General features: G+C 42.5%; 1 protein-coding gene across 2 annotated transcripts in view; it reads left to right on the top strand.

Annotated features, from left to right (window-relative positions):
• CHN2 (chimerin 2) overlaps positions 1 to 23,983 on the top strand; it is a 315,435-nt gene that overhangs the window by 139,318 nt on the left and 152,134 nt on the right. For both annotated transcript variants that reach the window (XM_005549902.4, XM_045387632.3), the window contains one exon: positions 16,612 to 16,650. In XM_005549902.4, the coding sequence (XP_005549959.1) occupies positions 16,612 to 16,650 (39 nt within the window). The remainder of the gene's footprint in view (positions 1 to 16,611; positions 16,651 to 23,983) is intronic.

The raw sequence follows: 23,983 nt of genomic DNA, 5'->3' as shown, positions 1-23,983 counted from the left end.
AGACAGCCTGACTGGGCCCCATCTATTTTTACTGGTCTTACAGTAAGGGGTAAGGTTTAGGTTGGAAATAGATGAAGGCAGGCTTCATATACTTATACAGAGACCGAAGTGACAGCTTGAATGTTGTGACATAAATGAGTTTGATTGTTATGATAAAATATGATAGGTCAGTCTTCCCAAGAGAACTGTTGAGTGTACATGTTACTGGCCATAATTTATTCTTATGGGATACAAATGAGTTGGCTAACTTTGGGCAAGGCCCCATCCTCTGTGGGCTTCAGATTCCAAGTCTGTAAAATGGGATAAGAGTACCCACCTCATAGTGCTGTTTGGAAATGAAGTGTGATAATACATGTGGAGTCCTAGGACATTGCAGGGTCCAGTATGAGAGACAGAATTTTGTAATGAAAAAAGCATGCTTTTCAGAGCTAGACAATGCCAGATTTGAATATTCAGCTCCACTATATGATTAATATATGTGATTATTTATGCGATTCTGGGCAACCTCACTATTCCTCTGTTTATTCGCCTGTGCAATGGGACTAATAATACCTGTTTTATAAGCAGGTTGTATTTTTTTTTTTTTTTGCCACAGAGTCTTGCTCTGTCACCCACGCTGGAGTGCAGTGATGCGATCTCGGCTCACTGAAACCTCCATCTCCCAGGTTCAAGCAATTCTCATGCCTCAGCCTCCTGAGTAGCTGGGATGACAGGCTAGTGCCACTATGCCTGGCTAATTTTTGTATTTTTAGTAGAGACAGGGTTTCACCATGTTGGCCAGGCTGGTCTTGAACTTTTGACCTCAAGTGATCCCCCAACTCAGCCTCCCAAAGTGCCGAGATTACAGGCATGAGCCACTGCACCCAGCCCTGGTTGTGAGTATTAAATAAGACACTGCATGCAAAACATCTAACAACGTAATGAAAGGCTATTAATAAAGGCTAAGATAACTACATGATATCTGTCAAAATTATCTTTCACAAAAGGAATGTTATCTTAGATTTTATTTTATACAAAGCCTGTCATGCCATTGGATTACTCAGTTAATTTATTTTGAACCCTCAATAACATTCTGGAAAAGTCACAATAGACTTGAAATGATCTTAATCAGTGATAGTTTTGGACCTTTGTAGTGGTCACTTAATCATTTTTAAAAAAGGAAGCTAAGAAATTTAACCTAGGTATATTTATATAACAAGTGCTAAATGTAATTGTAAACAACCTTTTAAAAAGTTTGCTACACTTTTTTTTTTAAATGTAAATGATATAAAAGGATATAAGTGAAAACCAAATCTCCCTACCTCTCCTGACCTTCAGCCTCGAAGATCTCCTCTGCAGACAGACACAACCTCAGCCCTTGGCAGTCTCTTCCAGACCTGTTTCATGTACTGAAACCCCAAGCTCTGCCTCATTTTTAAAATTTAACATCTTGAAGAGCTTTCCATATTAGCCACCTCATTCCTTTTTGTGCCTTCATAGTATTCCATAGCAGACTTTTAAAGATCACTTTAAAAAGCAATATAACAATTTTTTTTTTGTTAGCCATATTATAACAATGCTGGCTGGGCGCAGTGGCTCACGCCTGTAATCCCAGCATTGTGGGAGGCTGAGGCAGGTGGATCATCTGAGGTCAGGAGTTCAAGAGCAGCCTGGCCAACATGGTGAAACCCTGTCTCTACTAAAAATATACAAATCAGCCAGATGTGGTGGCACACGCCAGTAATCCCAGCTACTTGGGAGGCTGAGGCAGGAGAATCACTTGAACCCTGGAGGTGGTGGTTGCAGTGAGCCAGGATTGCACCACTGCACTCCAGCCTGGGTGACAAGAATGAAACTCTGTCTCAAAAAATAATAATAATAACAGTACTGTATATAACAATATAATATATATGCCAATATAGCAATGTAATAATATGGCTATGTTGTGGAGACCACCTTCAAAATGAAGAAAAGCCAGCTGTTCTTATATAATGTGAAAGTGTGACTGTGAGTGGATAAAATGTCCAGTGGCAGCCTTGGACAGGGACTTTACAATTTTTTTTCTTTCAAAAGATTAAGGAACAAGCAAGCATGATGTGCTGTGGGAAAAATGTCTTAGATGACTAAAAATCATTTGAAGCTCAAATATACACATAGAAAAATTAAAGTTGTTCCATGAAATATGAGTTGAAGAAAGCAGTATTTCTAAATTTGTGTGTTATTTTAAGCATGAGTTTTAATTTGTACAAATAACTGAATTAATGAATTCAGGTTTATATACCTATTTGAATTAAGCATTATGAGTAAATATCTGACCATTTCCTTTATGTTGTGAAAAGTTTTTATATTCAGAAATCTTTTGGGGGAAGATCTCATCAGGAAAATGCACACTGCCTTCTGCGGGAGGTTGCTTGGGGGGCCTCAGTATTCAGCAGCCCTGTTCTCAACAAACAGAAATCAAGCATTGCAGAGCAGGCCCAGGCTAAAGTGGCACTTTCATTAGTAAGGGCAGGCAGGAAGGTATTAGCCAGGTGTGCTTGCTAACCACTGAGCTCCCAAATTAAGCAGGTTTACCTGTCCTCCAGGTGCTGCAGAGCTAGACCACCAGGAAGGCAACTGTGTACCACCTGGACAGTGCTCCTAAGAGCTGGCACACAGCCAAGAGACAAATTGCTCCCACCTCCCCAGTGGGAAAATACAGGACAAGATAGAGGACGGGAGTTCACCTCCTGAGTTTCCCTCACAGACCAGGAGTGTATTTTGTCATAAAGCATGTCCTCATTTAGACTAATTATCGGCACATATATGGAACATGTAGGTAATTCCCTGGCACATAAAGGGTGCACTTGTTTCCTTAAGGAAGGAAGGATGGGTTCACCACAACTGCTGGCACCCACATGCTGCCTTTGAGCTTTGAGTCACGTCGAACAGCTTCAATCACAGGGTCTGGGTAGGGAGAATGCAGCTGCTAGGAGACTGAGAATTGAAAGTGTCTTGGAGCTTCCAACCAGGAGAGTGCTTACTGAGTGTCTAGCCCCGTCTCTGTATTCACAGATGGGAAAATTGAGGCCCATGTGGGTCAAGGTTGAGGGAATAGCCCAAAATCACCCAGAACTGGGAGTGGAGCTGGGGCAAGAAACCCACTGTCATCTTTCAGGCTTCTGCTTGGTTATTGATGAGAGCACGGTGCTCTGCCTTGTTCTCATCCTTCTGTGGTTCCTTGCTTTCCCCCTCTCTGGAGCTCCCTCCTTCACGTGTGGAGGTAAAGCCGGTGGCCCTCTGATAGTCCAGTTCCACTGCAGCAGGCTCTGTTTTCAGCCTGTAAGACAAACAAGGATGTAGCAAGCATGGGCCAGAGTGACTGGCTGCCGACATGCCCATTCTTGATATGAATTACTACAATTATATTAACCGCACCAATTGTTATGAACGGTGCCAGTTACGAGAAATGACTCTGCTAGGTCAGAGAGCCCATTTGTTGCCAGGCCAGCACTGAGCACTGTATCTCTATGAATAGAGATCAATAGTATCTCTACTGATAATGAAATCTGGGGAAGAGTTGCACGTAGTGCCTGATATGCAGAGGGTCTTTGAGGAGGAACAGGGAGGGACAGAAAGAGGGACGGAGGAGAGAAGGATGGGAGGGAGAGAGGGAGGGGGGCATCTCAGTGAGATTTTACTTTATTTGTTCTAAAAGGTGGCAGAAAATTAAATAATGTCATGAGTTTTTTTCTAATTCTCTAGTGCTGTTTTCTACAATGTTTAAACCATGTTCTATCATTGAAGCAGACCAGACATAAGAAAGAACTGAAAATTTCACTTTAGCTTCTGTACTGCTGATTCCCCCTATGGGACTAGGGTCATAGGGATAAAAACCAAGGGACTCCAGAGCCAAACAGATCTGGATTTGAATTCTACTTTTTCACCAACCATGTGACCTTGGGAAAGTGACTATAATCTCTTTTAGTTCCCTCATTTCTAAGAGATAAAAACACATACCTTCAGGGATGTTTCTGCTCCATGCTTCCTGGGCACCCTAAACTTTGTCTCTCATAACACTTTTTGTAGTTTCTTACAATCACTTGTTTGATGTTCGTTTGCCTTCGTTGCTGGACTGAAGGCACCTTGAAAGCAGTGACTGGACCTGCCTTGGTCACAGCTGTATCTTTATCCTGTGGTACAGTGCCTGGCACATAAGTATTTGCTGGAAGAATGGATGGGTAGATGGATGGGTGGATGGTTGGATGGCTGGATGGTTAGATGGATGGACGAACAGATGAATGGATGGAGAGATGATTCAGGAAAGTTGTAAAGATGCCAGATAATGTATGGAAGGGACCTATCCCAGAATCTGGAATAAGCGGGCACTTAAAAATTCCTTTCCTTCCACTGAAGGAAGACTCCACCTTCTCTTCCATCTCTGCTTCAGGACTATTTGACTCCGAATATACTATGGCCAAAAAAATCTTTCTTGGCTTGCCAGGAATAAAAGTGCCAGGGCCATGATCTATGGGTTGCTTTAATGAGAGGCTTGTCTATCACTGCCACAACCATTGTATATCAGAAGAGACACAAATGCCCACAGTGAACTCAAGATGCACCAAAAAGTATATCGTTATAGTAGGAGAAAATGCTGGCTCTTCTAAATGGCAAGAATGGAGAGCTGACTGGGGATACATCGAAATTGCCTCCTTCTCTAAGAGCTAACCTCTTCAGGAAGGGGATGAATAAAGGAATAACTATTAAGAAATAACTGATTAAAATAATCTTCTCCCTCCATTCCAGCAGCACTTTAGGTCTAATCTTGCCCTGATCTTATAACACTCCACTTTCTACCTTGTGTTATGGTGATGTGTACATGTGGCCAAGGGCTGGATACCCAGCAGGCAGGCAGTTAGTGCTCATTGAATGAATGAATAAGTTGATGTCTTATTTCTTCTCCTAACTGATTCCTATGGTTATATTCTGCATCTTGCCTTTATATCTGCACCCATGTCTAGTGTACTGTTTTGTGCCAATTAGGGCGTAAGCTCTGGGTAAATATTTGTTGGACGAATAAATGAATACCCCAAAGGGCTTCTTCTGGAAGAAGGCCAGGAAAACATTCCTTTGATGAAAATAATTTGTAAAGAGGCAGGGAGATACTGGAAGGCAGAATGTCTGGGGAGGAGAGACAGGCCTTTAGGTTGAATAGAAGTAGTGGTGGTGAGGTTGTCTCCAAAGAAATAGCAGGGGAGGAAGTGTGTGAATAATAAAAGAGGTAATTGTCCACCAGGAAAGCATCTCCATCCGGCTGTGAGAAATCTGCACTTTGTACCAGCAAGTGGGGAGAGTGCCTTGGGAGAGAGGGAGACCAGGGACATGGCCAGTGGTTTGGCAAAGGTAATGATGATGATAACCGAATTGAAGCTCCTGTGTCTTTTCTCTCCCTCAACCCCTTGTCTCCCTGTATTGCCACCATTTGCTTTCATTTCTCCATCAAACCTCCCTCTTACAAGCTCTATTTTCTCAATTTCTACTTGCCCTTCACATCACTTGCCTGTGGCTTCCTCCCATACCCCATTGCAAGGTCATCAGAAACCCCCATGTTGCTGCAGCAACAGCTCTCCCCACACATATCTCACTGGAGCAGCTGCCGCCTCTGTTAACCACTTCCCCCTTTTTAAATGTCTTGTGCTTTGCCTTTCGTGTCACCCCATCTTGGGGTTTCCCTCCTATCGCTCTGGTCTCTGCCTCTTTCCCTCTTCTTCTCATCCCTTCAGTGCTGGTGCTCCTCAGGGGCTCTGTTAAAGGCCTCCCTCCCCCACTCTCATGTTCCCCTGTGTCATGTGTCTACTTTAGTGGCTACAGCTGCCGTATGTATGCTGGGGTTTCCATTCCTGGATCTCCAGTCCAGGCCTCTTTTCTGAACTGCAGGTCTCTTAGAGATGTTCACTTGGCCATTCCTCAGCCATCGCTTTCCAGCAGCAAAAGCTGAGAGCCTTGCCATCTGCCAGGCCTGCTTCTCCTCTGGTCTGCCCCTTTCTGTGAATGGCAACACTACCCATCAAGATGCTTAAGCCAAAAACCATTCATCTTCCTCTGCCCAAACTAGAAGTCATGTTCCCTCCTTTCCTTCCCTGTCCATATCCAGTTTATCATCAAGTCCTGTAGATTCTGTCTTCTCCATGTCCTTCACATCCATCCCATTTTCTCCTTCGCCACTGCCACCATTCAAGTTCAGATCATTAGTGTCACCTTCCTCGGTTACTGGCCAGTCCCTTGATTGGTCTCACTGCCTCTTCTCTTTCTCCCATCTTCTCATCCTCCAGTCCACTTTCTCTCTCAACTGCAATGATCCTTCTCAAATACAACCTGGACTCTGTATTATCCCTGCTTGCATTTCCCTGCCCTCTAGAAGAGATAAGTCCTTAGCATGGTTGTAAAATGCTTAATTATCTGGCCCCTACTTACTTCTTTAATATAATCCCTCACCCCTCCAAAACACCCTCTGGCCACCCACCTAGACACATCAGAGCCTGTTTCAGCCAGCAAGCTGAGCCACTTCTGGCTCTCAGTGCCATGTCCTGTCTTGCCTGTGGTTCCCGTAGGCCACACCTCAGCCTGTGTATCCTCCAAGAGCCCATTCATCCACAAAGACACTCCTTACTGTGGGCTTCTGTAGTAGATGTCCAGGCAATAGCCTACCTGCTTGACTGGGCTCCAGTGCTGTGGCAACAGAGCTTACTCTTCTCTTTGTCTTTGGGGACTTTAGGCCTTGCTGTTAGATTTCACTCCTCTGAAACTGCTCTTGAAGGACGCTGAACAGGACTACTCAAGGCAGAGGTGATCCATCAGGGTGTGGGAAGAGCCTGACTGCCCCTGGCCCATGCAGCCTTCCAAAGGCTGAGGAGTCCTACCACCATCAATGCTCCCTGTATGCATCCTCTTGCTATGTTACAGTTGCCTTGTTATTTGTTTGGGGCCCTCAAAAGAATGCAAGTTTTGAGTTTCTGTCTTTTACTTGTCTAACACTTTGAGTACCTGCTGTGTCCTGGTTTACAGCAGTCATGGCCACTTCAGTTGGGCCATTTGTGCCTAGCTGAGAGGGCGAGTGGGGGCTGAACACAGCCTGGGCTCCCCTCGCCAGGCCGCATGCTCTGGCTTGGGGCTCTGCCCCTCAGAGGAAACATCTCTACACACAGGTGCTAATTGCCAAGCTATACCCCTGCCTGAAAAAGACAGCTTTTTCTAATGCACAAAAAGTACCCAACAGGCTAAGGGTGACCCACACATTGGAGGACAAGATCAATGAGGTTCCTACTCTCACAGTGCTATCTGTCTAGCACGGGAAGACAAAACTTAAAGAAATATATAACCACACAGCAAAACATTTCGGATGGTGAAAAGGCTCTACAAAGAATTTAAGAGAGTATCTGGGGAAATGCTTTAGGTTGTCCGGTCCAGGAAGATATCTCTGAGGAGCCAGAGCATTTAAGCTGAGATACCATGATAAGGAAGCCAGCAATGTGCAGGGGAGAGGGAAGAGACTGTGTGACATCCCTAAGACTGGTATGGTCTTGATGGAGCAAAAGAAAAGCCAGAGTGGTGGGAGGAGAGAGAAATGCGATGACCAGGGAGAGGTGGTCAGGGGCCAGATCGTACAGAGTTTCATAAGCCCTCTCTACCTGTTCACCGTATTGTGCCCAAGGACTGGCTTGTTGCATTTATCCAATAAGTACCTGTTGAATGGGAGAATCTCATCATGCCTCTGTGCACAGAATAAGTGGCTCAAGACAGAAGCTCCATGTGGCCCCGGTGCCCTCTAGTGACCACAGACTCCAGGCCAAGGACCTCCATGGCTTCATCATCTTCAGAAAATCACTTACTTCCCTTGTTTTTGGGGCCCAGCCTCAGGGTGCAGCAATAATTCCTGGAATTTGTCTTACCAACTATTCTCTGCAAGTAGGACTCAAACAGAAAAATCCCTGATATGAGATTCGTAGTCAGACCGACAGCAGGCCTTCATCCCTTACCCAAGCAGAGTTTCCAAAGAGAATATGTGGATGTCTAATTTCTCGGGGGAATGCAGGGAACCTGCACAGGGGACAAGCATTAGCAAGCCAGCTCTCTAACAGCCTTCAGATCTGGGTGTTTTACAGCTGTTAGGATGATCTCCACGTAGTCTCGCAGCTCAGGCCTGGCACCATTTGACCGTGCTGGCCTGACAAGATCATAGCTAGAGGCCATACACTCTGTCGGTGAGGACATACTGCTAAGGACTCAAGCGTGGGCATAATGTATGTGTCGAAGACATATTGCAGCGTGTGCACAGACACAACATCCCACTCCTGCTGTTGTTGTTTGCTTTCGTTTGGATCCCAACCCATTCTGGGCCCATTAAGCTAATCACCCAACAAATTCTGAACTGTCGTCTCATTGTGAGGCTGTTCCATGCCTGATTGAAAAGCCTGTTTTCACCCAACTTCCCTGGAAAAAGCCTACTGCAGCCCATTTACAAATGTTTGCATCAATAAATCAAAAGTGACAGCACAGATCTGGCTTTTCTGGGAGAGGGGATGGCAGAGGGAGAAACCCAGTCCTTCTCCTCTCTGTTTCATAAATGATCTACTGATGCCATATACAAAGCTTTATTTGAAATGTTCTAAGAAAATAGGTCATCTTCAACTTCCTTGATAGATCATTCTCTACATCGGTGAAGCTTTGACTCCTCTCATTTTCCAAAGCCTCTGCCTGTGTTTTTCTATGAGTCTAGTCATCCTCCACTGAGCCAAGTGAAGGAATCTGGCTCTCCCGGATGTTTGCAGGTATTTCCTCTTCAGTTGTCACTTAGCCAAGTGGAGCACATGTGTTCTTTAATTTTTCTTCATTAATCAGTCTCCAAATTCCTTTACACTTGCTCCTCAGGTGATTCCATCAAATCAACATATTTCTGGAGCTAAAAATGCCTGGAAGAATACAGCCTTCCAGCTGCTGCCACCCAAACGTGTGGATTCACGTATGTTCCCTGCACTCCACGGCCATATGTTTCCACAGGTTCTCTTCCAGGAGCGTTTCTGTGTCTCCGTTTGCTTCCCTGCAAATGCATTCTTAGTCTCATCTGTGAGTTTTCTAACTGAGTCTTGAGGCATCAAAAATTAAGAGCATATTGATAACAGCCCAGTGTTGGTGAGGGAGGGTATGGGGAAATGGGCATTCTTGTACCCATTGCTGAGAGTTTCAATTGACTTGACTTGTTTTGAAGGCCATTTTAAAATAAAAAATGCACAGACCCTTTACCCAGCAGTTCAACTTTCCCGAATCTATACTGCACCTGTATCAGTGTGGCATTGTTTACAGTAGCCTGTATTAGTCCATTTCCACACTGCTGTAAAGAATGCCTGAGACTGGGTAATTTATGAAGGAAACAGGTGTAATTGACTCACAGATCTGCATGGTTGGGGAGGCCTCAGGAAACTTACAATCATGGCGGAAGGTGGAGGGGAAGCAGGCACCTTCTTCATAAGGTGGCAAGGAAGAGAGAGAGCAAAGAAAGAAGTGCTGCTTTTAAACCATCAAATCTCGTGAAAACTCACTCACTATCATGAGGACAGCATGGGGGAAACCACCCCCATGATCCAATCACCTCCTACCGGGGTCCCTCCCTCAACACGTACGGATTACAGTTTTCAAGATGAGACTTGAATTGACACAGACCCAAACCATATCATAGCCCAAAGTGGAAAATAGTCTAAATGTCCATCAATTAGAAATTATAACATAAATGAATTAAGTATATTTTGCTATACTCATGTAATGGAAGTCCAAGCAACAGTTATAAAAAGAAAATAACATAGATCTATGTGTACTGACATGGATAGATGCTGAAGCAATATCATGAAATTCAAACAGCAAATTGCAGAACAGTATGTATGGTATGAAACCATTTTTGTAAATTTTTATTCCAGCTATTCACAGAACAAAATCTGGAAGGATTCACACAAATCTCTTAATGGTGCCTTTTTTTCCCCCGCAGGTTGGGAACTTTCTGCAGTATACATTTTTAAATTATTGGACTTTTTCTGTTTTTCAGCAATGGTGTATTACTTTAAAGTTCAGTGGAAACAACAGAGGTATTACTTTATTTTTGCTGTGCTCTTGATCCAGAAAGATGCACTTTTATGCCACCTATTCCCTATTGTCCCGGTTGTCCCCTAGTCTTTCTCAGACATTGAGAAGCTTTCTGTGGGCTAATCCCAGAATTCTTTGTTTTCCCTCAAAGACCAGAACAGCAGCATCATCTTTTTGGGGTTTAGTTACCTTTAGCACATAAGGTTTTCTTAAGGTGGCTTTCGAGTTTTAACCTGCACTTCCAGGCCCCTTTAACCCGTTTTTCTTTCCTCTTCTTAACATGTTCAGAATCTTTATGGATTATTTCAATGGTCTTATTACCCATCTTTTAAAGGTTTTGATCATTTTCTAAGCATCTGTATCTTCCCCCCTCCCTCCCCATCCTTTCATGAGAGGAGACACCTGTTTCCCAGGCTGCTTAGAATTACTCATTGATATTTGTTTCACAGAATTTTTAAAAGAGGGCCAAGGGAATCAGACATGGCCTTTTGCTGCAAAAGTAACTGTCTTTTGTCTCACTCCTAGCTCTTCCTGCATGAATACTGTACATGCTGTATGTGCTATTACAACAGTTATTTTTGTTGGGTCTTTTTACATCTACTTTATTTTTGAGGTGGTGATTTGTTTAGTCAGTGTACTTTTTAAAAAAACTAGCACTCCTACAAATTTATTTCTCATTATTTTTAATTTTTATATAAGCAATATGTACAGAAAATTGTAAAATAAAAGTAAGCAAAAGAAGAAAAAGTAGAAATCACTTGCATTTTTACTATCAGGTATAGCAAGCCTTAATAATTGGGTTTATTGCCTTCTTGATAATTTCTATGTATATGAATATTAACTTTTTATTAAAAATGAGATAATATTTAATAAATTATTTTATAACCTGATTTGTTAATACTTAACAATGTAGCATAAATAGTTTCTTATCATTAAATGTAGATAATAACAGCTAGTATAGCATTTACCATATGCCAGGCATGAGACTACACATTGTATTTTATTTTTTCTCCTGATTTATCTTACGTCCATCCTTCAGTAGGAATTTTTTTGATGGCACTCTTTATCTGGAGTAATCTCTCTTTTGTTGTTGTTGTTGTTCTGTTAGTCTCTTCTTTTGCAGCTTTCTCCTGCACATGGCTTTCATGAAATAAAACATATTTGTGATTTTTTGTTTGCAGACTAAGCATTATAAATATTAACTGATCCAGTGCTCATGACAATGCTATATGTTGGGTGATGATATTACTCTCCTTGCATAGATTTTAAAAACTGAGGTACAGACAGAGAAGATAACTTGGTTAAGGTCACACACTAGTAAGTGACAGAGCTGGGTTTTAAACCTAAGCAGTCTAGTTCCAGAGGCTATGCTCTCAACCACAAAGCTGTAACCCAAACTGTCATTTTCATGACTAAGTCTATGATAATTATTTAACCACTCCCTTCTTTCTGTGCTTTTAGGTTTACTCTTACACATAGCACAGCGATGAACATCTTGTTCATGTATATCTTTGTACATGCGTTCAATTACTCCCTTAGGCTAGATTCCCATGAACAGAATTGCTGAGTCAAAAGGTTGACATGTTTTTTAAAGGTTAGATACATATTAGTCAAAGTCTTCTAAGCCTCTCTGATCTTTGTAATTCATTGTTCCTTTCTAAAAATGTGTAACTGTCTTCTGAGTTCAAGGATAGATTTTTTTTTTTTTAATTAATACGGGGCTTCTTGTTCTCCTTCCTCCCCTTTCCTTATTTCTTCAAAATGTTTAACAAAATAATACATTTTCAAAAGGCATTATGCTTTATCTTGTCAGTATTTCCAGTACTTTGTGTCTCCTGGACTTTATGCAGTGGAAGTGTGTGCACAGATGGAATATGTTCTACCATTTGGCTTAATGACAATTTTTCACACCACTAATTTGCTTTCTTTATTTTATTTTTTCTTTTAAGCCTCACAAGAATTGAAGTAACATATATAACATATAATAATTTTGTTTTCTTGATTTCAATATATGTAAATTAGGGGGGACTGCCTGGTAAGGATGAATGATGTGTCAGAGCTCTAGAAGACAAAGCTCTCACCTCTGCCTCTAACTTGTTTTATGACCTTGAGGTAACCACTTAATCATTCTGCATTTCATTTTCCTCATTTGCCAAATGACAAAGTGAACTAAATGACCTTGAAAACCTATTTTTTTTTTAAGTGTCAGTCTATCCAAGACTCAAGTTGATCTTTGAAAAGTATTGTTTGAAATTAGGGCAAATACGTGTATGTGTTGGTTGGGCAAAGTTGGAGGCACTAAAAATTGGTTTCAACATATTAAAAATATTTTGTGCTCTGACGCTTGACCAAGGCCTCCTAACAGTGTGCTTTAGTGGTTTGTGAAACATATTTCTAAGGCCAAGGTAATTATAGTTGTTCCACTGAAGCATGACAAATGGCCCCTCACTATGAATTCTTTTATGGGAAAGAAAAACCTTCCATGACAACAGCCCTGGAACTTAATGACAGGCTCCAGATCTGGGGGCAAGAATAGAGACAGTCATTGGCTGCAGTCAAGAGAGAGAAGACAACAGCATGGGCTCACCTGGGAAGAATCAGGGCAGAGTGATGTAACAATAACAACAACGACATTAGTGAGGCTCTGCTGAGAACTTGCAGAAAAATATAAAAAATTGACAGGATGTTGTCCCAATAATTTCATATACACTATCTCATTTAATTCCCACAATGCAGCCGGTCACAGTGGCTCATGCCTGTAATCCCAGCACTTTAGGAGGCCGAGGCGGGTATATCTCAAGGTCAGGAGTTTGAGACCAGCCTGGCCAAGATGGTAAAACCCCATCTCTACTAAAAATACAAAAATTAGCCCGGTATGGTGGTGGACACTTGTGATCCCAGCTACTCTGGAGGCTGAGGCAGGAGAATCACTTGAACCTGGGAGACAGAGGTTGCAGTGAGCCAAGATTGTGCCACTGCACTCTAGCCTGGGCAATGGCGCAAGACTCCATCTCAAAAAGAAAAAAAAAAAAAATTCCCACAATGCCCCTAAGAGATAGGTTATGAGGTAGGTACTTTTATTTTTTCTGTTTTACAAAGATGAGCGTTGGGAGGTTCTTTAAAAACGAAGCTAGATAACCTCCTTCGAATTATTCAGCCATTAGTTGTCAGAGAGGATTTGAACCCTGAGAGTTCATTCATTCATTTAACACGTTTGTTTTGTTTTGTTTTGAATGCCTGTTATGCACCAGGCACCCATCTAAAGGCTGGTGACACAGAAGCGAATGAAGCAAAATTCCTGCTTTTATGGAGTTTGGCTAGTAGAGGATGAGACCAGTCATAACAAACCAATAAATCAATAAATTTCAGAGGGCCATAGTGCTATGAAGAAAGATCAGCTCTCTGTGAGGAGAGTGACTGGGGCAGAGGGAAGGTCACTTTACAGGATCTTGGCAGGGAAAGCCCCTGGCTGGTGACATCAAGCTGAGCCCTATGCGATGGAGCCAGTGAGCCATGCAGCGAACTATTGGAGGGCATTTTACCTGCAGAGTCCATCAGAGCAAAGGTCAAGGACTCAAAAGAGCTTGGCTTGTTCTAGGAACAGATAGAAAGCCAGTGTAGTTGGATGATAAATGAGAAAAGGGAAAAATGTCTGCAGTGGAGTCAAAGAGGTGGGCAGGCTCCCGATGATGCAGGACCCATGGGCCACAGTAGGATGCCTGGATTTTATTCCACGTGCAGGGAAGGCCTTGGAGGATTTTACACTAGGAAGTGTTGTGATCTTCAGTCTCTGCAGGCAGATTTCTTCCTCTAGGTTATGTTGCCAACAAGGAGCATCTGAAACGGACTAGGTTGTTTATGTAGCCCACAGCCTAAAGGAGTATTAACTTAGGGGCCAGCGTTTCAGACGAAACAAAACTGTAGGGTTTCCACAGAACAACAAGACTGAAATGGACAGCTAGAGGTCTCCTTAGCTGAACTTCTGACTTTAGGTAAGAAGACCTTAGCAGATCCAAGTGGAGCATCTGGACTATACTAAAGACCTTCAGAAAGGGAACTTCATCTTCTGTCTTGAGACCTTCCCTGAGTATATAGAAGGCGGTGCTCTAGATACTGAACTTGTTTGACCACTTCTTGGTCTGGAGGTTGTGCTTGCCTCATAGAATAAACCTCATCCAAAATAACAAGACATTACAGCTTTGAGTAGGTGGCATCTCAGGGATTTGCATTTCTGTGTAATCTATCGTGTGTGTGTGTGTGTATGTGTATGTGTGTATCTATTTGTCTTTGAAAAAATATTTTTGAAGATGCCTTCAACATTTTAACATAGAGAACTGGGGCACGTTGGCTCCTGCCTGTAATGCCAGCACTTGGGGAGGCTGAGGCAGGTTGATCACTTGAGGTCAGGAATTCAAGAGCAGCCTGGCCAATATGGTGAAACCCCATCTCTACTAAAAATACAAAAATTAGCTGGGTGTGGTGGCACATACCTGTAATCCCAGCTACTTGGGAGGCTAAGGCAGGAGAATTGCCTGAACCTAGGAGGCGGAGGTTGCAGTGAGCTAAGATCATGCCACTGCACTTCAGCCTGAGCAACAGAGTGAGACTGTCTCAAAAAACAAACAAACAAACAAAACAAAAAAGCAAAAAGCAAAAACAAAGGGCCTGGCATTTCTGATGAGGGGGCATTGTATGAATGGGACTAGAATTTGTTTTGTAAACTCAGCAACTTGGTTAATTTTATTTGAATGCTCTTTATAAACAAACACTCATGTTAACCCATTGAAATTGATTTATGTCACCTATGGGATGAAATTAATTGGTTGGGTTAAAGTCTCACTATTATAAGACACTGTTCTCTTACTTTGACAAAAATATTCAGAGTTAATGAACACATTGATTTAGCAAAACCCAGTTTGAATAACATGGTAAACCATCACTAATGCACTGACTGTGTGTGTGCCTAGGTGGCCGACTATCCCTCTGTAGGTTCTTGACAATTCAGTCCTAACAACACAAATTTGTTTGTATGAAATGAGCATGAGAGACATTTAGTTGAGCCCTGTGATATGGTGGGCCCCAGAGAGCAAGGTAATAATTGTGAAAGAATTCAATTTAAGCTGCACAAGTGAGTAGGATTTGGGGAAGAATACTACCCTTGAATTAGTTTTTATTTATGAAGAGCCTATTTGTTTCTCAGGTGGAAAAAACATCCTCAAACCACCTTACTTCATGAGTGAGGTCAGAAAAGTCTAATGGAGCCGGGTGCAGTGGCTCCTGCCTGTAATCCCAGCACTTCAGGAGGCCGAGGCAGGTGGATCACTTGAGGTCAGGAGTTCAAGACCAGCCTGGCCAACATGGCAAAACCCCACCTCTACCAAAAAATATAAAAAATTGGCTGGGTGTGGTGACACGTGCCTGTAATCCCAGCTACTCGGGAGGCTGAGGCAGGAGGATTGCTTGAACCCAGGATGTGAAGGTTGCAGTGAACCGAGATCATGCCACTGCACTCCAGCCTGGGTAACAGAATGAGACTCCGTCTCAAGAAACGTTTAACAGGACAGGAACACAAGGACAAGGGTAGTCTAAGGGCAGGCTGTGTGGTGCACCAGAGGTAGAGGATGACGAGAACAGAGTTTCCATATCTAAAGGTGCTGAACTAGAAAACTCTCAAGGTTCCCCCACATCAACATTCTGTAGTTTGGCAAAAAAGGATTTTTTTTCCTCCTATTTGAGTTAGAGCATGGTTTCCCAAGGCCTTATAGCTGTGAGTGCAGGAGGACTCTAACAACTGCATCAGAATTATAAATTCAGCTGTCAGCATTGGGATGGTTGAGTTGACTGAACAAGCAGGTTTTCTCTCATTGTCTGTTTCCTAGATGGAGGAATAACAATTTCAGCCTCTCCACTTTGTTGTAACTCTGTCAGTCTGACATTTCTGATTGCTGAGAGGTTTGTGGAAATTTTCTAAGTCACACATTGGAGTTAATTCAAGGAGATAATGCAATTCCAATGGAATCATCAGTGTCTCTGCTGTCAGATCGAGTATTTTAGGAGTTCAGTTGGTTGAGTTGCACAACTCTACAGATTTAATACCACATACTTGCCGCTTTGCGTCTTGCCCTCAAGTCTTAATAAATGGGCTAAAGGTCTGATTGGAAACTGTGAGATAAATTATATGTTTACTATGCCAAGTTAAGTAAATACCATTTGAAAGGATTACTAGAGGGTACAATCAAGTTAATTGCTTTAAAAATCTTTTTTGATTTACTGGGCTCTATGAAAATTGTTAAGCAATTGATCTGCCACAGTACGTGAGCTGAAGAAAGTGGTGCTGAGTCCACAAGGTTTCCATGCACATCCCCTCCCCTGTGCCTGGAACTGCCCCCTCAATGAGAAGAGAGTCCCCCCGAGACCCACATGCAAGTACTGCAGACAGACTGTTGTTCCTCCAGAGAAGACACACGTTGACAGCTTGACGTTCAGACTGATGATGGATTTCTTTTTTTTTTTTTATTCTAGATGCTGAAGAATACCAGCCTCCAATATGGAAATCATACCGTGAGTACCTGAAATGAAAATCTCCCCAGAAGTCTTTAGCAGGCCAGCCTTTTTGAACAATTCTTGCCAGCGATGTGGTGCACACAAGTGTTCCCACCTCACAGCGTTGAAAACTCAAATCTTTCTTTCCACTGAGGAAAAAGATTAGTCAGAGAGGATTAACTGAGCCGCCTCCTCTTACCAGGGGCTCCAAGAACCAGCTGTGGCCCATTTCAGAAATGCTTGGAAGACAGGTGGACTTTCTGACTCTCTGCCTTTCAGTTTGGGGCTTTATTTTTATTTATTTTTTTATACCGTTGATTAGCAAGTGAGAATGTGTTGATTTCTGTGAATTATGTTTTTGGCCAATCATTCTAAGGATAAAATATTATGTGACATCAACCACTGAAAAATGAACAGATAGTAAAGAACCATGTTTGGTCACCAAGGGTGACTCTTAGAAACAGATCCTGCCTGATCATCAGTCACCCGCCTAGCTCCCCTCATGAAGGCAGGTGGCTGTCATCACCTAAGTCTTGTCTTCTCTTTCCTTAGTACTATATGCTTGACTCGGGAACTCCCCAGTGACAGAGGGCAGGACTGTGGTAGGAGGAGCCCACTGTGTCCAGAGCCAGGGGACGCAGGTCCTGGCTCAGGCTCCAGTTCTGCCATCGTCATTAGCATTCCTAATAAAGCTGCCAGGGTTACCACTCCCCATCAAGAACCTGCCCTGTGCTGGCCACCGCACCAAGCAGCCAAGTCCTGAATTCTTACCATAGCTCTCAAAGATGGGTACCATTTTTTTTTTATTTATTTTTTTGAGACAGGGTCTCGCTCTGTCACCCAGGCTGGTGTGCAGTGGCACAGTCTCAGCTCACTGCAACCTCCACCTCCCGGGCTCAGGTGATCCTACACCCTCAGCCTCCCAAGTATGTGGGACTGTTACAGACGCCGCCACACCCAGATAATTTTTTCTATTTTTATTAGAGATGGGTTTTGCCATGTTGCCCAGGGTGGTTTTGAACCCCTGAACTGAGACAATCCACCAACCTTGGCCTCCCAAATTGCTGGGATTTCAGGCATCAGCCACCATACCAGGCCTATGGGGACTGTTATTATCTCTATTTCACATGTAAGGAAACCATGGCTCAGGGAGGCTAAGTAACTTGGTGAAGTATTCACAAAAAGTAGTGGGGTAGCGTTCTGAGTGGAACCCACAGCCTGCGTGTGTCCAAGACTTGTCCATTCTATTCAAAATCTTATATATACATAAGTGCATGTATACACACACATACACACATATTATATATCGATATATAACATATACATACACACAGCCACACACACACACATAAATATATATGTATGTATTTGTTACAAAAGCAATACAAAGCTACATAAAAGACAGACGTTAGGGAAATATGTAAAACTGAGAGTAAAAATTTCCAACATCCACAAATTCCCCACCCCATATTCCAGTTCACTCTCCCCTTTGCCAGTTGCTGAACTCTGTGAATTTGGGGAGGCAGATCCTTCTGATTGTTTAAAAGCACGTGCTTCATGTTAAGCATTTTCGTTGTTGTTGTGTAAAAATGGCTTTACGCTATGTCTTTCAGCTTGCTTGTTTCACTTCACAAACATCTTGTTTTTATCTCTCCTTGTCAGCACATACAGAGGCACCTTGTTCTTCGTTACATAAGTCCGTTCTTCCATCTGTGAAATAATGGGGCTGTGCTGGGTCTCTAAGGGCCCTTCCAGTCTAATGCTCTGCATTCCGATCTTCTATTTTGAAAGGCCGTGCTAATGACTTAGTAATTGGATGTTTTTGTTTGTTTGTTTCCTAATGGAGTGTGAAGAGCTCTGACAGTAAATCGACAGAATATCTGTAGTGAGAGGCATTGGGTGTTCCATGGCTTCCTGTGCTTTGCACACTGGCTCACACATGGCCTTGCATACATTAATGACCCAATAAATATTTGTTGAGAGAATGCCACCACAGAGAGCTTTGCTGAAGCGAAAAGATGGCATTGGCTGAAATTCATTTTGCCTTCTTTTAAGAGACCTTGGGCCACCCGATAACGTCTCTTAAAAGTACTTCTATGTCTTGAGGAAGCTGGAAAATCTTTGCTACTTAATGTTAACAATATCAATTTTAACCCTTCTGTATTGGTTTTAAATTTGATTTTTGGATCTAACCAAGTTGTGTTTTTAAAAAAATTTTCTGTATAATCATAAAACTTTACTTGCAAAAGTTCCTCTTTATTATATCCAACTAATAGTCATCCAGGCTCCATTTGAGAGCATCTAGTGATGTAGATCTCTGAAAGTGAGGGGAGTATGCCATCCATGGCATCAAAAACGTGTCGACCAAAGCCCTACAGACCACCAGTGAGGAAGAATTCTCTTTTGGTCATCCTGGATCCATGAATTATTTGAGTTTGGGTGTTAGACCACATATGAATTATCAAGCTCATACTACTCCATGTTTTTCCCAAGAATATCATCCATTCATTTAATCTTTCAGCAAATACATTCTAAATGTCAGAGGATAAGTGTTAGAAATCAACAATGAATAAAGTGTGGCTTATACTTTCCTCCAATGTACAGTCTAGTCAAGGAGACAGATGTAAACCAATAAACTTAAAATGCAAATGAATTCTGGTAACAAAACGCTACTCTTCTATCTCCTGGGAAAGAAGACTATAGAAGTCAAATTTGCATGTGGGTCTTGAAGGATGACTAGGAGAAGGAATCTGAGGGCCTTCATGAGATGCTTTTTAAAAAATCCAAGTATGCTAAAATGGTATCATTTTCCTGATATGAAAGTCCAACAAAGCTATCAGAATATTGAATTTGTCTTATTTTAAACAAACTGTTGGTAAACCCGTTCTGAACCCCAGGAATTTCCAAGCCTTTCTCTTTGAAATGTTCACAGATTATCCTTTGAGAGGTTAATTTTAGATACTGATGTCTAACTCATTATCATATCATGTATGGAATCCATATTCTTCCATCACACACTTTTTTAAACTCTAGCAGTTTTCGGTACTATCAATTCTGTCATATATTTACTAGATACAGTATATTTTTTGCCATAGCATAGGACTTGGTTTAAAAATTTATTATTTGCAATGATTAGACAAGTAAGTAGCTATATCCTTGTTTTCGTTGACCTTTTTTGGCCATAACTTTGACTTATTTAATGTCAAATTCTTGTTATGAAGCACTAGCCCCAAGTATGGCATTATTCCTACAAGAAAATTTGTCTTAACCAGGCATGGTGGCATGCCTTGTAGTCCTAGCTACTCGAAAAGGCTAAGGTGGGAGCATCACTTGAGCCCAGGAGTTTGAGGCTATAGGGAGCTATGATCATACCATTGCACTCCAGCCTGTGCAACAGCGAGACCCTGTCTCTAAAAAAACTTTACTTTAAAAAGAAAAGAAAATTAGTCCATTTCTAATGATTCATTTTAAGAAGCAGTTTCTGAGTTTTATTCTTGGCTGCAAGCAACAGAATACTACTCTCAATCACATTGATTGACTTAAGCCAAAAGTCCAGAGGCACTGACTTCAGACATGACTGTTCCAGCAACTCAAATGACATTACCAAAATCCAATGTGTATTTCTTCCTTTCTTGGCTCTGCTTTCCTAGATTTGACTCTACTCTTACTATGTTCTTCCCTTGGGATCCCCCTGTAACTATCAACAATATCAGGGCAGTGGCTTTCTTATCCAAAAGCAACAGGCAAAGGGACAGTCTGCTTTCTTGACACATCTAACAAAGTCTCAGAATTGAGTCTCAGTCCTAATTGACCTAGGTTACCCATTTCTGACTCTATCACTGTGGTCAGGGATGTGCTGACTGCCCTAAACCAATCAGGACTCACCACTGGAATTCGGGAAAGGATCAACCCCATATAACCCTGTATAACATGATTGGAAAATTTGGAGTAATATTGGAAGCAGGAAGATGAAAATGGATGCTGGGAAGGCAACCATAAATATCTGGCTAAGAAATTTAGAAGAGTAAGAGTAAGAAATCAGTTCTCCAATGAGATCACTCGGACTCAGGAAGGGGAACATCACACACCGGGGCCTATCATGGGGAGGGGGGAGGGGGGAGGGATTGCATTGGGAGTTATACCTGATGTAAATGACGACTTGATGGGTGCAGCACAGCAACATGGCACAAGTATACATATGTAACAAACCTGCACGTTATGCACATGTACCCTACAACTTAAAGTATAATAATAATAAATAAATTAAAAAAAAAAAAAAAGAAATCAGTTCTCTCAATATTTTATATAAATTATAGTGTTCATTAATTTCACTCCTTCATTCAACAAATGCATATTAAGTCTCTGCCTTAAGCCAGACACTGTGCTTAGAGTTGGGCCACAAAGATGGATAAGATCGCTGTTGACTCAAGGAACCATGATGCCACATGATGGCCTTTAAGTCCCTGCCCTCTCTGCTCCTTTGCTTTTCTTAGAAGCTAACTTCATGGCTCACTGAACTGTTTCCATAGAATAATCTTGTCCCAAAGTACCATACATCTGCAGCTAATTCTTAAGTCTCAAGACTGAACACAAGAAACATTGATGAAGTCACCGAGAAAGCTTTGGTTTCAATGCTCTAAAAGAAAAGCTACTTTCACGTTCACTTAAAAATAATAATAAAGCTACATTCTAAATGTTAAGCCAGAACTGTATAAACTTTTTGCCTCGAGCAGGCAAGTTCAAAAGCCAACCACCATGATTATGCTCTGAAAGATTTTCTTTCTTAAGAGGCCAAGTGCCAATTAGGCAGCAGATGCAGTGGCTGACAGCTCTCCCTGGAGGCTCCCCTGGGCAGCAGGTCACGCAGGCATAGCTTGTGCCTGTTTTACAGATATGAAGTTTAGAGCCTCAGAACCCTGATCTACAGAATCCCAGCATCAGAATCACTTGGGAAGAATATTTATGATAATTTTTCCTCAGCCTTACCACAGATCTCTGGATCAGAAAAGTGGGGGGATGTGCAATGTATCAAACCCTACAGGTTTCTCTTATACACACTTATGCCTGAAACCCCTCAGTGTGTGGGCAACTGTCATCTCCTCCTAGAGGTTTTTCACAGTGCCATTAGACAAGATAATTAAATCCCCATTAAGACTTGACGTTCTGGCTGGGTGCAGTGGCTCACACCTGTAATCCCAGCACTTTGGGAGGCCAAGGCAGGCGGATCACCTGAGGTTGGGAGTTCGAGACCAGCCTGACCAATATGAAGAAACCCTGTCTCTACTGAAAATACAAAATTAGCCGGTCATGGTGGTGCATGCCTGTAATCCCAGATACTCAGGAGGCTGAGGCAGGAGAATCCTTGAACCTGGGAGGTGGAAGTTGCGGTTAGCCGAGATCGTGCCATTGCACTCCAGCCTGGGCAACAAGAGTGAAACCCCATCTCAAAAAAAAAAAAAAAAAAAAAAAAAAAGAAAAGACTTGACATTCTGTTAGCAAGGCAAGGCCTTCCCGTGGCAGGCTGGAGGGTGAATTTGAGCCAAAGAAAACATCTAAAGTACCTATAATTCCCTGCGCATAAGGTTTTCCCATGAAAACTGGGATGACATGAGCAGTGAACAGGGTCATACTGGCTCAGTGTCATGGCCAAGTGGCTGGATTCAGCTCCTGGGTCCATATACCCTCCTTAGAAAGAAAGAAGTAGACTGTTAGAAGCCATCCCTGCTGGATCTCTTAGGAGCTGGTGGAGCTGGTCTGGGCTTCAAGGCCACCCAGGCTGTGGGCTTTCACCCATTAGCAGTCTGTTTCTGTTCCCAGAGTGAGTCAAGTTTTCTTACTGAAGAAAAAGTAAAACAGTCTGTCAGTGAGCTCTCAATTTCTCAATCTGCTTTGGGTTTCTTGGGGAGTTAGGGAGCTCTATCTCCGTGTTCCCCAGTGACTGCCACCCCTGCCAAACAGCTTACTCTGGTGCTAAGAATTCTCTGGTGTGCGGCAGAGGGCCCGGGGCTGGGAATTCCTGGCACATATGTGGGACATTGCTGCAAAAGCAATTCCATCACATCACCTCTCAGCTCACAGACCACCCAAGAATAGACATACATTATTGCATGTGACTTGTGAAATGTGTTTGTTGAACAAGGAAAATTCAAGAAGCAACGTTTTCAGATTATGTGAAAAATTTCAGTTATATTAAACTCTGCCTCAGAGATTTTTTTCATGGATGTTTGTTCTGCTATAGCTAACCTTGAAAATGATGGGCAGGCTCTCATTTGAAGCTAAGAGAAGAGATTGGGCCTATTTTTATATGGCTGCCATGGTCATTGATTGTCATCTCATTATCTTTATAGCCAGCTAGGTAACCCAGATGGCAAATAGGCTTCTGTGCCTACTTGCTAACTTCTGTTGTTTGGAACAGCATAGAACAGGGGTTTGCAGATTCTGAGACCTGCTCATTGAGAAATAAGTCATCAAATAATGATGTCTGCTGCCGAGGGACCAGGAGAGAGAGGTGGCAGTCCCTCGCTTCTGGGGTTTGCTTTCCCTCTTCCCTCCTCCAAGTCGCCCCTGGCTGGGATTGTTCTTTGTTGGTTGTGAGATTGGTGAATTACCAAATTTTTCTTTGCTAAAGCTCAGAGGGTCCCTAGAGAATGCAGCTGTGGGATTTAGCCTGTTGATTATAGGAGAGGAACTGTCCAGAAATGTTCCATCACCTGCATCCTTTATTTGTGTAGTAGCATCTCAATCTCTCAGTTGCTCAGGGTCCCTCCTTCCATTCACTTTGTAAACCAGTCTTGTCAATTCTCTTTTGAATCTCTGAGACCATCAACTCACCTTCACATCTGCAATTGCACCAGTGTTATCTTAACTCACACTTTCACAACCTCATCTGTGTACCAGTGAAACACTGTTCTCTCTTGCTTGCTTGTCTCCAGTGTCCCCATGTCTGATCCCTCTTTCAGCAAGGCAAAGGACAGTGGCTCCTACTTCTAGATGTGCATAAGTCTCTTGAAGAGCTTTAAAAAGAACAGATTTAGGGGCCTCTGGCCAGACTGGGAGAGTAAGCATTGCCAGAGATGGAGTCTGGGAATCTGTATTATTTTATAACAACTCCTCGGAGATTCTAATGTGAGCAGCTCCTCATGGGCCCTCTCCACCATCTAGTTAGGCAACCACTGGCTCAGGCTGAAAACTACAGGCTTTGGGTTTTGGAAATCGAGACTATGAATCTTGATTTCATCTTATGATCTGCGTGACCTTGAGAATCTTCAAAGCTGGTAGGCAACTGTGCTACCTTATTAGTGAGGGGAATAACAGTTACCTTGGAAGCTTTTTGGGAAGATGAAGTAAGAAG

This window comes from Macaca fascicularis, chromosome 3, assembly GCF_037993035.2.
Source record: "Macaca fascicularis isolate 582-1 chromosome 3, T2T-MFA8v1.1".
NCBI classification, from domain to species: Eukaryota; Metazoa; Chordata; class Mammalia; order Primates; family Cercopithecidae; genus Macaca; species Macaca fascicularis.
Note: the sequence above shows the minus strand (reverse complement) of the source record. Positions and strands in the feature narration are given on the sequence as shown.